This window comes from Mastigoproctus giganteus, chromosome 14 (assembly GCF_048544385.1).
Source record: "Mastigoproctus giganteus isolate SK-2022 chromosome 14, ASM4854438v1, whole genome shotgun sequence".
In the NCBI taxonomy this organism is placed as follows: domain Eukaryota; kingdom Metazoa; phylum Arthropoda; class Arachnida; order Uropygi; family Thelyphonidae; genus Mastigoproctus; species Mastigoproctus giganteus.
In genome coordinates, this window is record NC_143588.1 from 123,155,584 (window position 1) to 123,172,417 (window position 16,834).

At 36.0% G+C, this 16,834-nt stretch overlaps 1 protein-coding gene across 1 annotated transcript in view; it reads left to right on the top strand.

The window, feature by feature from the left end:
* Positions 1-16,834, top strand: part of LOC150075707 (calcineurin-binding protein cabin-1-like) — a 1,104,404-nt gene that overhangs the window by 48,845 nt on the left and 1,038,725 nt on the right. The window contains exon 3 of the mRNA XM_090388624.1: positions 9,425-9,538. Coding sequence (XP_090244750.1) covers positions 9,425-9,538 — 114 coding nt within the window. The remainder of the gene's footprint in view (positions 1-9,424; positions 9,539-16,834) is intronic.

Consider the following 16,834-nt stretch of genomic DNA (forward strand, 5'->3'; position numbering starts at 1 on the left):
TACGTATGAAGGAAGGTTGTTCCAGAAAACGGCAGATGAATGAATAAATGAGGAAGATGAAAAGTTGGTTCTGTGGGTTTGAAGTTGGACAGTAAATGGATGTTGGCTAGTGGCGGCACGGGAATTATAGAAGCCAATTCAGAAGAACAGTGGCCATGGTAGTATCTGTAGAAGAGGCATGCAGCAGAAACAGTATGTCTATGAGAAAGCGAGTGGAGAGACTCTGTTAGAGATGAATCATTAATTAACCTAACTGCCCTCTTCTGAATGGAATCAAGAAGCCTGAGAGAGGTTTTGGGGGCACCACCCCAGATGTGGGAACAGTATTCCATGGCATGGCGGATTTGTGATTTATACAGAGTGAGCAGTTGTTTGGAAGAAAAGTAACGCCGAGAACGAAAGAGAAAACCAAGTTTTTTAGATGCAGAGGAAGCAATATTTGTAATGTGCTTGTTAATTAGCACTTGTTAATGTGCTTGTCAGGGTAATCCCCAAAAGAGATGTATCATTTTGCCTAGAAATTTTGCCTAAAGATAAGCATAGGAGCAGAAGAATCCTTTTTTGCGAGATATAAGACAAGATTGAATTTTAGAAAGGTTGAAATCAACTAAGTTGTCTTTGCCCCACTGGAGAATTACCTGAAGATCAGCATTTATGGAATTGGTAGCAGATTTTTGAGAAGTTGAAGCTGATTGAGCAGGGCAAGGTTTCTCAAAATGGAAAGTAGAATGCAATGTGTTATCATCGGCAAAACTATGGATAGGATTTCCAGTCAATGGAAGAAGGTCATTAATATACAAGAGGAAAAGAGTGGGAGAAAGAACTGAACCTTACGGGACACCAGGATTAGTGGAGAAGTTAGAACAAAGAGAGCCATCTAGCATCACCCTCAGTGAGCGATCAGAGAAAAAACTGGATAACCAATTACTAAAAACAGTTGACAAACCATAAGGTGGAAGCTTGTTTAGAAGACCTTTATGCCAAACACGATCAAAAGCCTTTGAGATATCAAGAGCAACTACTTGTATTTCACTGAACCTTTCAATTGAATTAGTCCATAAATGGGTAACATAAACCAGAATATCACCAGTGGATCAACACTGATGGAATCCATACTGGCGATCGCTGATCAGATGGAAGGATTCTAGGTAATTTAAGAGTTGGCGGGTAATTGATTTCTCCATTACTTTAGAAAGAGTAGAAGTAATTGCAATGAACGATAATTGGGTGGGAGGGATTTGTCACCCTTTTAGGAACTGGCTGGATATGAGCAAATTTCCAAGAAGAAGGAAAAATACCTTTGGAATAAGAAAGTGAAAAAAGGCAGCAAAGAATAGGATTAAGTTGAGGAGCTCAGGTTTTGAGAACAAGTGGAGAAATATCATCAGGACCTGGAGCTTTCTTAGCATCAAGATTCGTCAAAATCCTTCCGACATCCTTTTGATGGAAGACCACAGGAGGCATTGAATGGAGCGTGTTGGGAATGGTGGGAGGTGTTTTACCAAGATCATTAATACATGAGTTGGAAGAAAAATGGGACGCTAGCAAGTCAACTGTATCCTTGGCTGAAGTGATGACAGAACCATCTGGTTTGGACAGAGGTGAGAGCAGAGATGGGCAAAAGTTGCGGCCAATAGCTTTGGCAAGAGACCAGAATGCTCAGCTACCATTGGGGCAAGAAGCAAGTTTTCTACTCTTAGCCCGTTCAAACTCTAATTTTGATTAATTAATGACTGCTTTACAATTGTTGCGAGTTTTGGTGTAGGCAGAAAATGAAACTGAAGAATTAGAAACAAGCCGATTACGATATGCAACATTCTTCTCTTGAACAGCCTTCGCACATTTATTGGAAAACCAAGGTTTAGATAAAAAACTGGATTTTAAGGTGGAGTGTGGGATAAAGGATTCCATTTCTGCAAGAATAATTTCGCTGACACGATCTGAGCACACGTTGACATCAGAAGTTTTGAAACAGTAATCCGACAAAGGAAAGGAAGAAAAGAAGTCTCGCAGGTCATCCCATTTTGCATTCTTGTAATGCCAAACAACATGAGGTTGGGAATAGTCATGAGTTAAAGGCTCCATTGGAGAAGAGACAATTGGCAAGTTGTGATCTGAAGTGCCTAAAGGACCTTTCACTTCGACCGTGTACTTAGAAGAGTAGTTTGTGAGAAAAAGATCAAGCGTGTTGTATGATTAGGATTGTCCGGTATCCTTGTAGGTAAATGAACAATCTGTGCAAGGTAATTAGTAATTGCAAAAGCCTCAGCATCTCGACCAGCTGGGTTGGTGTGACAAGAAAACGGAAGCCAGCTGGAGTTGTGAACATTAAAATCACCAAGGAAAATTACCTTACTCTTAGGAAAGTTGGACTGGAGAAAGTCAAATTGCAAAGAGAACAAGTCAAAGAGCTCCAAGTGATTAGTGGAGTTGGGAGAACGGTAGAGACAACAGATGAATTTGTACAATGAGGTAGAGAGATTTTAAGCCAGAAAAGATCAAAGAGAGAGAGATTCCAAATTGCCAAGTCTCTGACAGGAAATATCAGAACGGACATTTGCACAAGTACCACCTTTGAGGCGAAAGGAATCATGCAGCGAATAATTTGGGCATCTGAGATGAGCAGTAGTTGAATCAACCGATAACTGAGATTCTGTCAGGAAAAAGTACATGGGGTTTGGCAGAATGGAAGTGGAAATGGACATCATTGAGATTAGAATTGAGACCACATATATTTGTGAAATGAATTATGAACTGCTTGGAAGGTTTAGATCTTTTTGCAGATAAGTTTGATCCATATACACCTAATTCCCTACAGATAGATACCATATATAATAAAATTGACTAATATAATTTCATGCACATATAATGCCTAATTGCCCCTTTTACAATAGCATTACCGTTACACACCTGACCTTTAAATATTACGGTAAACTTTACTAAATATTATTTTTACAGTATTCAGTAAGAACACTATATATATATATTACTTGCTTTAAATTGAAAATTCAAAGTTTTATGTTTAAAATATAAAACATTCTTGTTTTTACATAAATATATAATAATAATTTTCCCATCTCCAGTCTGATTCTACAGTAAGTTGTCAAAAAACCTGACTTTATTCTTTCATCTTAAGTTTACTTTGTTTAAATTTCAAACTAGGCATTTGCCTTCTTTCATACTTTCACATTTTTTCCTTTGACAGAATTTATCGGTTTTATTTTAACATTTTGCTTTTATTTATTTTTGAATTATATTCTTTTTCTTCCTTCCTTTTTGGTCTCTGTCGGGTCGGCTATATACTGGCTATATATTTGGCTGCTGACCCTCTGAAGACGTAGTTAAAGTCCTAGGACCTACAGCATTAGGAACCATTTTTATTATTATGTTATTTTTAAGTTAATCTTAATTTCATTTAATTTCAGGTAATCTGCTTTTACTTTGCAGGCATTCTCAATTGATTCCATTGTAATTACACTTGACAGGTCAGCATATACTAATCAAATACATTTGTCTATATATATATATATATATGATTTAAGTTAATAATGGTAAGAGTTTTTAAAAGTAAAATATGATATACTAGCTTATCAGGTAAACCAAAAACCATAGCGGGTACCCAACGTGACCTGGAAAAAATCAATATATGCCATGACATAAGCAATAAATTATAAAAATATATAAAAAAAATACCATTAAAATGTTAATCAGATACATTGAAAGGGACTTTTTCGAGGGCTAACCCTTTCAATGTATCAACCATAATTAATGAGCTATCCGTTTCTGTAGTCATCGTCCAGCATAACTATGTCCAAATATATGTAAAATAGTAAAATTTTACATATATTTGGTGTACGATACTACATCGGTCGCGTAGGATAAACTGTACCGCGGATATCACTGGGGCTCTGGGTGTTCCGACAAGTTCTTCTACTAGTCATTCAGCATCTAATGCTGCTGTCCAATTGAATCTATTCAGTGCCAATGTTGAGGCTCCTGCTAACATAGCCTGCGATCCTAATGATCTAAATGAGATTGCAACCAGTAATAATAAGGTGGCTCTTACCGATATTGCCTGCGATGCTTTCACTGTTGACACTACTACTCTTGATACTACAGACGTAGTAACCTGCAATAAACATAATAGCAGCTATCTAAAATTTAATAGTTGTAGCAATACACTTTGTCAGACCTGTCCATACATGAGCAAGTATCATAGTACTAATAACCTCGACGCTCCAGTTTTTTGCCATGCTAGTGGGGTGGTGTACCTCATTAATTGCAACTTATGTGAAGCAAAATACATTGGGCAAACTGGAGGGGAGTTACATATTAGAATTAATGTGCATAGATCTCACATTAAAAATTTCGTAAATATTAAAGACATCGAACTACAGCACTTTCAAGTACACAGCTTTAGCAATACTACTATTACTATATTAGCTATTGAAAGTAACCACAATACCAGGTTAGAATCCGAAAATATCAATATATTAAAATATAAAACCCTGTATCCTTATGGTCTTAATAATAAATTTAATGGACATTGCTACACTAGCAATACTATAAACGATACTTGTGTATATATAGCCTGTTTCAAATAGTAAAAAGACCCAAATCTAACAGAATAGCAAAAACCTACAATAGTAAAAAAGCCCGCACACCAAATATAACTGACGATTTTAATGACATGTTAATGTATTGGGACAAACCCATTATACATGTCAAACAGATTCATGATTTTATATTCGGGTTGAAACATAGTAAAATCCGAGCTTTGCCACCATCAACTCTACCTAGAGGCATAATAACTTACACCTTAACCTCCTGATTAAAGACATAATTAAATTTATTTTTAGTAATAAAAAAAACTAAGGTTACATATGAATATATCAACATTAAATTCAGCCACGCATTGTTTGATTATGTCTGCCTAGATAAAATCATTAACGTATATAAAAGTGATTTGCCTATTACAAATGCACAGATACGCACCAGATTCAGCTATAACAAACCGTTTGGACTTACAGTCTGTAATTATAAAAAAGCAGCTACTAACCTCGTCAATAGTGATATTGAGGCGGTTTGCTTTTGCCATTTACCGCAATATCAGACATTTGTGGATGCACACCATAAACACATTATCACCGGAGATTTGAGCATTATAGACTATCCTGAGCTACGTGAGATTCTTTCATTTGGATTTAAATTTCGACCAAATACCGATATTAATACCAACGCCATCATTAAACAATTACACTCAGATATAATGAAGTTCAGCCTAAAGTTATCCTACAAATATAACATATCCTTGGAAGCCTTCCATAAGTGGCTTACGCTCACCTTTCAGGCCATCAAGAAACAGATAAAGTCCATATGCAAGAAACTACTACCTACTAAGGTTTTTAATATAGATACAATTAAGCAGAAGCTTAAACTGATACAAAATAAGTTTATAATTACTACTATTGATAAAGCCTCTAATAATTACAGTATTATATGTAAAAAATTTTACACTACCGCATTACTAAATGAACTTAACAATAGTAGCACTTACAAAATAGTAACGGACAAACGAAACTCTATTACTAAGAAAATATGTGCTTGGCATAAAAAACTAAAGCTTACTAACCATATCACTATATACCCATACATATACTGTATACCTAAATTTCATAAAAATCCTACTGGTTTTAGATTTATAACTTCGTGTAGGGATAGCTACGCTAAGATTCCGCATCGCAAACTCGTTAATTTACTTCAAATTATTTTTGATAACATAGGTCATTCAAATATTAATCTCAATAATAGACCGGTTTTAAATTACATTAATAGCAACACAGGCATCAATACGATAGAACATATCAATACATTTGACTTTAATAACTTGTTTACTAGCATCCCGCATAACAGCCTAAAAACTGTTCTGCGATTATTATGATAAATACAAAAATATCTTACCCTGTGAAAAACACTACTGGGATGACCTTTTTAACCTTTGTATCTTCAATAACTACATATTTAATGGCAGTAATCTTTATAGGCAACACACAGGTATACCGATGGGTGCATGTAGCTCTTGTTTAGTGGCTAATTTATACCTACACCACTTTGAATATAATTTTAAACACAATATTGTTCTATACAGATATATTGACGATTTTATAGTTTTTAACATGCCTGACTTCCTGACAGAAGCAATTAAATATTATCCGCCTGAATTAACATTAGAACGCACCAACACTAATAATTCCAAATTTGCTACCTTCCTGGACTTGGATATAAGGATAGATAACAATACCGTACACACCAAGCTGTATGATAAACGCAAAGATTTTCATTTTAATACTATTGACCTCACTAACTGGAACTCGAATATCTCAAAAAGGATACATCGCAATATCATAATCGCACAAAGCATCAGAAGATTATGCACATGTAACCAGACTGATTATATTATAGATACACTCATTGAATTCAGATCCAAGTTATTAAAAAATTGCTTCCCACACCACATAATTACACGATATCTTTATAAAGCCATATTGATAGCAAACAACAAGGGGAATTATAACCTTAACGCACAGAGTATTGTAGATAAAGTCCTAAACAGGCGCTAATATAGCATAGCCTTTGTAAATTTTCGTAGGTGTTTCTTTGGCTTAGATAAATTTCGTTGGATATGTAATTATGTAAATAGTAGGCACTGCTCATGGAGTAAGTTGCATATAGCTTACACGCATTAAAAACGTCGTACCTATGTTTGCTCCATGGGTAGGAACTTATTCTGTTAACTTCTACTATGACTTCGAGAGATACTTATTTGACGGCCTTTCTATGTGTAATATTATGCAGGATATAAAAACTGCAGAGGGCGCTACATGTAATTATACTTAATTTAGCACTTAACTTAGCTATTACATTTCCTAGGGGGGGCTACGATCGGTAGTTATATATGCTACACGTGCCAATACACGTGGTTTTTTAGTACTTTGGCTATACGGTGGTAAGCATTCTTATTTTAATCTTAACGCATTCTAACCAGGATACCTTACTATAAGGTTGCATCTTATTTTAATCTTAACGCATTCTAACCAGGATACCTTACTATAAGGTTGCATCTTATTTTAATCTTAACACATTCTAACCAGGATACCTTACTATAAGGTTGCATCTTATTTTAATCTTAACGCATTCTAACCAGGATACCTTACTATAAGGTTGCATCCTATGTTAATTATTTTACTTTTTCTTTTCTGTTTAACTTTCACTTTCTTATTCCTATTTATTCATACCTCATGAACTATTAGAGTATTCGAGGGGGATTGAGGTACTATATCTATTCTTATACCTTTTTCCGTTCGCCTTGGTTAGCGATAGCTCCCACTGTTACTTTTGCTTAGACTACTGTGACTGCTTTTACTATCAACTACGCACATATGCCTAATAATAATTATAGCTCTTTCTCTAATTTTAATTTAAATTTTGGCTATCCGTCGGGCTAACAGTCATCTTGCCAGCTTACTGCTAAATTTGGGATTAATCAACATAATTTTATTCTCGTCACTACTTTTTGGCTCTATCTTACTATTTTACATATATTTGGACATAGTTATGCTGGACGATGACTACAGAAACGGATAGCTCGTTAATTATGGTTGATACATTGAAAGGGTTAGCCCTCGAAAAAGTCCCTTTCGATGTATCTGATTGCCATAATTAACATTTTAATGGTATTTTTTTTATATATTTTTATAATTTATTGCTTATGTCATGGCATATATTGATTTTTTCCAGGTCACGTTGGGTACCCGCTATGGTTTTTGGTTTACCTGATAAGCTAGTATATCATATTTTACTTTTAAAAACTCTTACCACTATTAACTTAACTCATATTCATATTTATACAGACCAATGTAATGTTTAATCGTCCTAGATGGCATTAATTGGTTATGTGACTATTTAATATTTATTATAACATTTACTATTTGCTTTTTCATACTTGGATATATATATATATATATATATATTATATATATATATAGATACATAGTTGAAAACTGAATCTTTCATAATAAAAAATAAAAAGGTAAAGCAAACATCAGAGGCCGCAAAAAGCATATTCCTCTACATGATGTTTGAAATATAAAAATAAATTAGAATGATGATTAAAAAAAAAAAAAAAAATGCCAGCAGCATGGCAAGACAGAAGACCGAAAATAGTGAAAATTAAATATAACAATCGAACCAACAGGGAGGGAAGAGAAGTGTAACAAGAGTAAAAATATTGCAGCAGAAACTCTCCAAGATAATTTAGAAAATCTAAATGCAAAGATAATAAAATAATAATCAATTAACTTTTTTAATGCCAATTAAATAGAAATTTAATGGAAAGAATCATATCCCTTTTGTCAAAAAACAGATCAGCATCATCTTGATCCTAGACTTCTTGTAAACAGAACTTTTTGTACCTTGCTGATGATTTTGTAGTCCTTTGCATGCTCTGATACTTATTGAAACGCCCAACTCCCAACTCCAGTCACAATGCATTCGAGGAAATTAGGATTACTTTAACAAGTCTGGATGAAGTCTTTGCATGGTGATTCTCTTTGTTGCTTCTTCTCATCCTTGAAGATGTACAGCACAAAATTTGCACAGACCTTACTTTTCCCTAAATCTTCATGCAGAAATTTGACAAATTATCTCCTTATTCATCAGTCATTATTCTGAGGGTCAAACGAAAATTTCTTGCCACAATTTCCTGAACGTTTGCAACTCTGTCCTCATTTCCAGAGGTTATGCAACGTGTTTGGGTCATCACGAACATTATCATGTCCTTCTTTGACCCACTTATACCATTTAAACATATGGTATGACTTTGTTTTTATCACCATAAACAGCTTTTAGCATTTCATATGTTCGTGCTGCAGATTTTCCCATTTTAAAGCAGAATTTGATATTTGTTCATTGCTCCCTTGCAAAATCATGATGTGGAATTATAATGCCACTAACAAAACTGGTTGTTACTTGCAAGCCTACTGCACAATCTCGCTATCATCATCTGTTGGAGGAAGTTTGAATTTCAACATACCACTTCCATTTATTTTCAAACTGATCGAACCCGATCACAACAGCACCAGCATGGGAACGTTATTGCCTCACCTCATATGTGCTTTTGTCTAGAAATCTTGTGAATATGAGCACAACAGCAACAGGCTCTTTCTTAATGTTAAGTTTCAAGAAATCTATTTAAAAACTTAAAATAACGAATTTGTATATTGTTTCAATATTCATAGTATTAGATAAATTGTAACTATTTTGTAAATGTATGAAATGGCCTATCACTATAATTAAAAAGGTTACATAAAATTCATTTTTAGTTCTGTTATACAAAATTTCCTAAAAAAATATTTCTGTTTTCCAGGAAGAAGAGGCTTATTCTGTTTACAACAAAGCTTTGGAAGCCCAGAAAGGGGGAAATAATGACAAGGCAGAAGAGCTCTTCAAACAAGTACTTAATATGAAATTTGTTGCTGAGGTAATAAGTGCCTTTTCTGTTAGTATTAGTATTGGCCAAAATGATACAAGGAAGCAAGCTTATGTAACATCGGCCAAAAAATTAATTAATTAAAATAAAAAAAATTAATTAAATTTAAATTACCGTACTTTCCCCATGTATAAAACGCACTTTTTTTCGAAAAATTTGGGGTCTAAAAACTGGGTGCGTCTTATACAGTGGTTGTAGATTTGTTTACTTACATTTCCCGCTTTTTCGCGCTTGTTGTCTTTGTGCTCATTGTTTTGCACTTGTTACTAGTATATTAGGTTACGTTTTACCACGTTCTGCCCAGAAATGGCTCAGAAAAGATTTTTGTACAGTGCTGAATTCAAGTTAAAAGTGATCCAGTTTGCAAAAGTGAATGGAAATCGTGCTGCTGAACGTAAGTTTGGTCCTCCTCCAACTGAGAAAACAATCTGAGACTGGCTACAGGAAGAAGAAACCCCACTGAAAATGCCACGGCAGAAGAAGGCCATGAGAGGCAAGTCAGCAAAATGGCCTGATTTAGAGAAGGAATTGAAGATATGGATTGAAGAGCAAAGGGAAATTGGAATTCCTGTGTCTACAAAGATGGTTCAGCATGAGGCAAGAAGAACTGCTGATGAAAATGAAGTTACTAATTTCAAAGGAGGACACATTTGGTGCTTAAGGTTCATGAAACGGAATGGACTAAGCATGCGTACACGCACCAAAAGATGCCTGAAACCTATGAGCAGAAGGTCCTTGAATATATATATATATATATATATATATATATATATATATTCAAGGACCTGTTGATAAGAAGGGGGTGAAAACTGTAACTGTGAAGACAAATGGACATGAAAAGAGCCATTATATAGTTGTTCTAGCTTGTGCCGACGGAACCAAGCTGCCTCCTATGCTGATTTTCAAACGCAAAACAATGCCAAAAGAAGACATTCCTCGAGGAGTGATTGTCCACGCTCATGACAAGGGTTGGATGGATCAGGATGGGATGAAGATGGTTTGAGAAAGTTTGGAGCAGGAGACCAGGTGGGCTATTACGCAAACCTGCCCTATTGGTGCTTGATCTGTTCAGTGCACACATAACAAAAAACACAAAGAAGATTGCTGCAGAGCAAAAAACAAAACTTGCCGTCATACCTGGAGGCGTGACATCCCAGCTCCAACCACTTGATATGTCAGCATTAACAAGCCCTTCAAAGCTGCCATAAGAGACGAATGGAACCAGTGGATGAAGTCTTCTGGGGACAATTTGACACCAGCAGGAAGAGTGAAGAAACCAACTATAGGAGAAGTTTGTACCTGGGTGAAAAGATCCTGGGATAATATCAATATTGAGATCGTTGTCATGTCATTTAAGAAGTGTGGCATTTCAATGCCATAGTTGGAACTGAGGACGAGGCAATATATGAAGACAGTAATTCGTCATCAGACACCGATGAGGACAAGCTAATGGATGGGAGTTTTGACAGTGATGAGGAGTTGTATGAATTTTATGATGAATAAAACTTGAGTTCAATAACTTTATGTAATACATTTTTTTTCAAATTTCTCCCCACAAAATTAAGGTGCGTTTTATACATGGGGAAATACGGTAAAATTTAAGAAAAAAAGTAACTGATGTCACCTTCTCCTTCAGTTTGTGGACTTGCAACCCCACAAGAGTAGGTTTGAGTATATTCCAACAGTTCAGCACTCTTTGACTAAATTAAAGTTTTTGAACATCCAGTCTATATTTAATCTACTCTCAGTTTAAATGTATCTTCATTGTATGTGTGTCACATGACTAACCACAAAAATTGCTTAAGAAAGTAAAATTTGAGACACTATCAAACATCTCAAATTTTAAATAAATGGTTAATTAACGTTTTGGCAAGGCTGTTGGTTTAAAAGTGGTACATACAAGTGCCAGATTCCTTTCTTATTGTAAAATGTGATAGGGTTTAAAGAATTGTGAATTGCAAACTATAGGATTTTGTATGCCTTATAGTGCAAGGGAAGGCAGTGTCTTTTGCTACACCAGCCAAAAAAAAAAAAAAAAAATGTTCATCTATTATCCACAAAAGCACTTTATTCCTATGATTAACAAGTTACTAGCAAAAAGCAAGTTTCTACAATGAAATTCTTTTATAAATATCACTAAAATATTCCTGTCTTCTGTTTTTACTTTTCCCTTAGCATTTTTGATTTTTTTTTTTTTTTTTGTCCCTGTTGTGAGATTTTTCATTTAAGACAAAACCATCTTTCCGAAACTTTCCTGATATTTGTTTTTCATGACTTTCCCAAAATCTTCCCAATCGAGATTGATCTGTAATCCTTCAGACATTTTGGGGATTTGTATTTTGGAAGTGATTTGACATAGTAGTATTTCCAGATTAAAGGTATGGAGCCAGTTCTTAGAATTTCATTAAATATGCAGTGAAGAATATCAATAATGTAAATGCTACAAACTTTCAGTATGAAACAGGGAAATCCATCTGGGCCGATTGTAGCTTTATTGGGAAGCTTGTTCACCACTTTTATTATTGATTCCTTAGAAATTTGAATAGTTGCAAGGTTGGGTCTTTAGTTTTCTTAATATTCAAATTGCATATACTGCTTTTATGAAGTTTGATTCAACCTATGCATTAAATGTGGGTTGACTCATATTGCACTTCTCCATGTGCTAACATTAAATGTCTTATTTTCTTTCAGGCGGTTATAGACTTATTTATAGTGTATAGTCCTTTTCAATTTAAGAAAATTGGCTCTCCCTTCCTTGAAACAGATATTGTCTTGGTTGGCTCTGTTCTTTTCCATTTGTGGAATGCTTTTTTGCTTTTTCAGGAAGACACTTTTCAACTCAGAAAACTGGTGGTTATTTCTGGGAAAAAAATATGGATAACTTTAGAAGATATATAGAACACTATAGAAGATATATAGAACACTATAGAAGATATATAGAAGATATATAGAACTATAGAACACTAACAGAAGATATATTGTGAATGATGTTACCGTCCTGAATAAGGTAAATGTTGGAAGTGATCACAGAATGGTAAGATGTACACTTGATATAGATGTAGGAAAGGAAAGGAAAAAACTGACTCGAGTAAATAATACAAAGGTCTTTGAAATAACAGAGGAGGAGAAAAAGCAGTATGTACTGGAACTGAAGAACAAGTTTGAGCTTCTGCAGACTGCTCAGGACCAAGATATCGACGAGGAATATTACAACTTTCTGAAAGTGATAAAGCCCAAGAAACCTATAGGGAAACAGAAATCCAAAGAAGAAAAAATTAGTCAAGAAACACTTGTCATGATGAACCAAAGACGACAAATGAAGAGCAAGAAAAACACTGACAGGGAGAAAATTGAGTATACTGAGTTATGCAAAGCCATTAGAAAGAGACTCAGAGAGGACATAAGAAGATTTAACACAAGAAAAGTAGAACAAGCATTAAGGGAAAACAAAGGATTTAAATCAGTAGCCATGAGCAGTAATACAGAAAGACAAATGATACTGAAACTGAAGAATAGCGATGATGTACTTATAAACAGCAGAGAAGGCATAATTCAAATAGCAGAAGACTACTATAGAGAATTATACAAGGAGCGAGGGAATGATACCAGCAGTGGGGAAGATGGATTGCAAAGTAGCAACACATACGACATACCCGGTATTCTTCCTGATGAGGTAGAACATGCATTGAAGAAAATGAAGAATCGGAAAGCCCCAGGGGAAGATGAAGTTACTGTAGAGTTGTTAAAATTGGGAGGAAGAGACATAACACAAAAACTGGCAAGGCTCTTCACAAAGTGCATTAGAAAAGGTGTGATGCCTAAGCAGTGGAATAATGCAATCATAGTTTTGCTGCATAAGAAAGGAGATAAATCAGAAATTGGAAATTATAGACCAATTAGCTTGTTATCCCATATCTACAAGTTGTTCACAAGGGTCATTACTAACAGATTAGAAAGAATACTTGATGAGAATCAACCGAAAGAGCAAGCTGGCTTTAGGACAGGATTCTCAACTATGGATCACCTTCACGTAATATCACAGCTAATGGAGAAAGCAAATGAATATAAAACACCATTATGCCTGGCATTTGTGGATTATGAAAAGGCATTTGACTCCATACAGCATAAGGCAATGTTTGGGGCACTGGAAAGACAAGGCATAGATACTCCATATATTATGATTTTGAAGAAAATATATGAGTGCCTGCCCGGCAACCCAAAGGTCGCGGGTTCGATTCCCGCCTCGGGCTTGGATCAAAGTACTGCAAAAACCTTGGGAGGTGCAATATGGCCACAGAAGCCGATGCGCCAACAACTACCAAATCAAAAAAAAAAAAAAAAAAAAAATATGAGAGTGCTACATCCTTTATTAGACTAGACAAAGACAGTAGGAAATTTAAAATCGAGAAAGGAGTCCGACAAGGAGACACAATATCTCCGAAGCTGTTTACTGCTGCCCTTGAGGAAGCTTTCAGAAGATTAGACTGGTCGCAGAAAGGAGTCAATGTGAACGGAGAGTACCTAAACCATTTACGATTTGCAGATGACATTGTGGTCATAAGCCACGATCCCAAAGAATTAGAGGAAAATCTTAATCAGTTATGCACAGTTAGTAAGGATTTTGGACTAAAGATGAATATGGCTAAAACAAAAGTAGTGATGAACAAGTATGCCACGGAAAGGGAAATAATGATTGAAGGAGCAGTAATTGAAAAGGTGGAGTCATATACTTATCTGGGACAAGTTATTAGCTGTAATAATGATAAATGGCTGGAAGTCAAGAGAACAATAAATTTTGGATGGATAGCATTCAGGAAATATAGTCACATACTGAAGAGCAATATCCCAGTTTGTCTGAAACGTAAAATAATGAACCAATGTATACTCCCCACCATGACTTATGGAAGTGAAACTTGGGCACTCACCAAAAGAATGGAAGAGAAGCTAAGAACTACACAGTGAAGAATGGAACGAATTATATTGGGAATCAGACTTTTAGATAAGAAGAGAAACACATGGATTAGGCAGCAAACTCAAGTAAAGGACATTCTTATCAAAACTAAAGAACTAAAATGGTCTTGGGCAGGACACATAGCTAGAAGACATGATGACAGATGGACTAAGAAAATAACAGAATGGTACCCAAGAGGAGCTAGAAGAAAACCTGGAAGACAAAGGCGGAGATGGATAGATGAAATTCATGAGTTTTTGAGTAGTAAATGGATGGCCAGTGCTCAAAACAGAAGGAACTGGAAAGTTGCTGGAGAGGCCTTCATCCTGCAGTGGATTGAAAATGGCTGATGATGATGAACTTTAGAAGTCCCTAGGTCCGCAATTCTTGAAAGAATGGTAGAGAGTGGGTTAACTGCTTCCTCAAGGGAGAGGTTACAAATGTCTTCCCAGTTATAAGATCTTAGAAGGTTGAGAATTTTTTTGATACTCATATAGCATTAGCATTAGTAGAGGCATATGATGCAAGAAAGCAAGCTTATTCAGCATCAGCCAAAAAAAAAAAAAAAAATTAAACCCACTCCCATTTCACCCCTCTGTTCGTTCGAAATCCTGTCCAGTTGAGCTTTAAATTTGTTCAGGCTATCAACTTCAACAACAAGTGATGGAAGTCGGTTCCACCAACCAACCACCTGCTGGCCAAAAGCAAATTTTCGCCCATCTATCCGACATCCGTCCTTCCTCAATTTGAATTTATGCCCTCTGAGGTGATTATTCTGAGCAAGATGAAGAATCCCATTGGCATTGAGCATGCTCAAACCATTCAAAGCCTTATACACCTCTATCAGATCACCTCGCCGGTGCCTAGTCTCCAGACTCTGTAATTTGCAAAACTTAAGCCTTTCTTCGTAAGAGCAACCCTTTGTTCCATTCACTAATCTTGTTGTCCTTCTCTGTACCCGTTCCAGCAGTTCTACATCCTTCTTGAAATGAGGCCTCCAGACCTGTATACAGTACTCAAGATGTGGCCTAACCATTGCCTTATACAAGGGAATAATCACCTCCTTATCCCTGCTAGAAAAATTCCTGTATATCATTGACAAGACACCATGAGCTACTCTTGCAGCTCGTCTGCACTGCTCAGAGAACTTCATATCTGCCTGCACAATTACCCCCAGGTCCTTTTCAATCTCCACCACTGTCAGTGTAGTAATGCAGAGTTGATACGTTGCTCTGGGGTTACTGTTTCCCATATGTAGTACTTTACATTTTTCAATGTTAAACTTCATTTGCCACCTCTCAGCCCATCTGTTCAACCTTTCCAGATCCTGTTGCAGCAGCATAGCGTCAGTAGTGTCCTTAACGACCCTGCCAACCTTTGTATCATCTCCAAACTTGGACATTAAACTTGATATCCCATCATCAATATCATTCATAAACACCGAAAACAACAACGGACCCAACACTGAACCTTGAGGAACTCCACTAATAACATTAGTCCACGTTGAGCAGTGTCCATTGATTACCACTCTCTGTCTTCTGCCACTCAACCATCCCCTTATCCATAGCAGCAATTTCCCTACAATGCCACACTGCTCCAATTTGTGCAGCAGTCTTCCATGTGCAACAGTATCAAAAGCCTTTCTAAGATCCAAATATATAATATCAAAGTTATTCCCTGCATCCAGTTCTTTTGTGACTACATCATAGTATCCAATCAAATTGGTCAGGCAAGACCTGCCCTTAACAAAACCATGCTGCATCTGAGCTATAACTGAATTCTTGTCTAGATGATCCTGCAGTGCTTCTTTAACCAGTGCCTCCATTAATTTACCTGGAACAGAAGTTAAACTAACAGGTCTATAATTACTTGTGTCAGCCTTTGATCCTCCTTTGTGAATTGGGGTTACATTTGCACATCTCCAATCTATGGGTACCTCCCCTGAGTCCAAAGAAGCTCTCATAATTATGGCTAGGGGTTTGCATACTTCCTTTGCTGCCTCCTTTAATATAACTGGATAGATCCCATCCACCCCAGGTGCCTTTTTTATGTTTATCCTCAACAATCTCTCCTCCACTTTCCTCTCAGTTATTACAAAATGATCCAGCTCACTGCCAATGTTTACTTTACCTACATCATTCTCCTTCCTGAATAACTCCTCATGCGTGAATGTAGATGCAAAATACTCGTTTAGATTGTTAGCCACCTGAGCAGGATCCTCAACTGTTGAACCATCAATATCCAGTGGACCAATCTGATTCATCCCTTTCCTTCTCGAGTTCAAATATGTAAAGAACTCTTTTCTGTTTTTCTTTGCATCCTTTGCCAAGGATTTT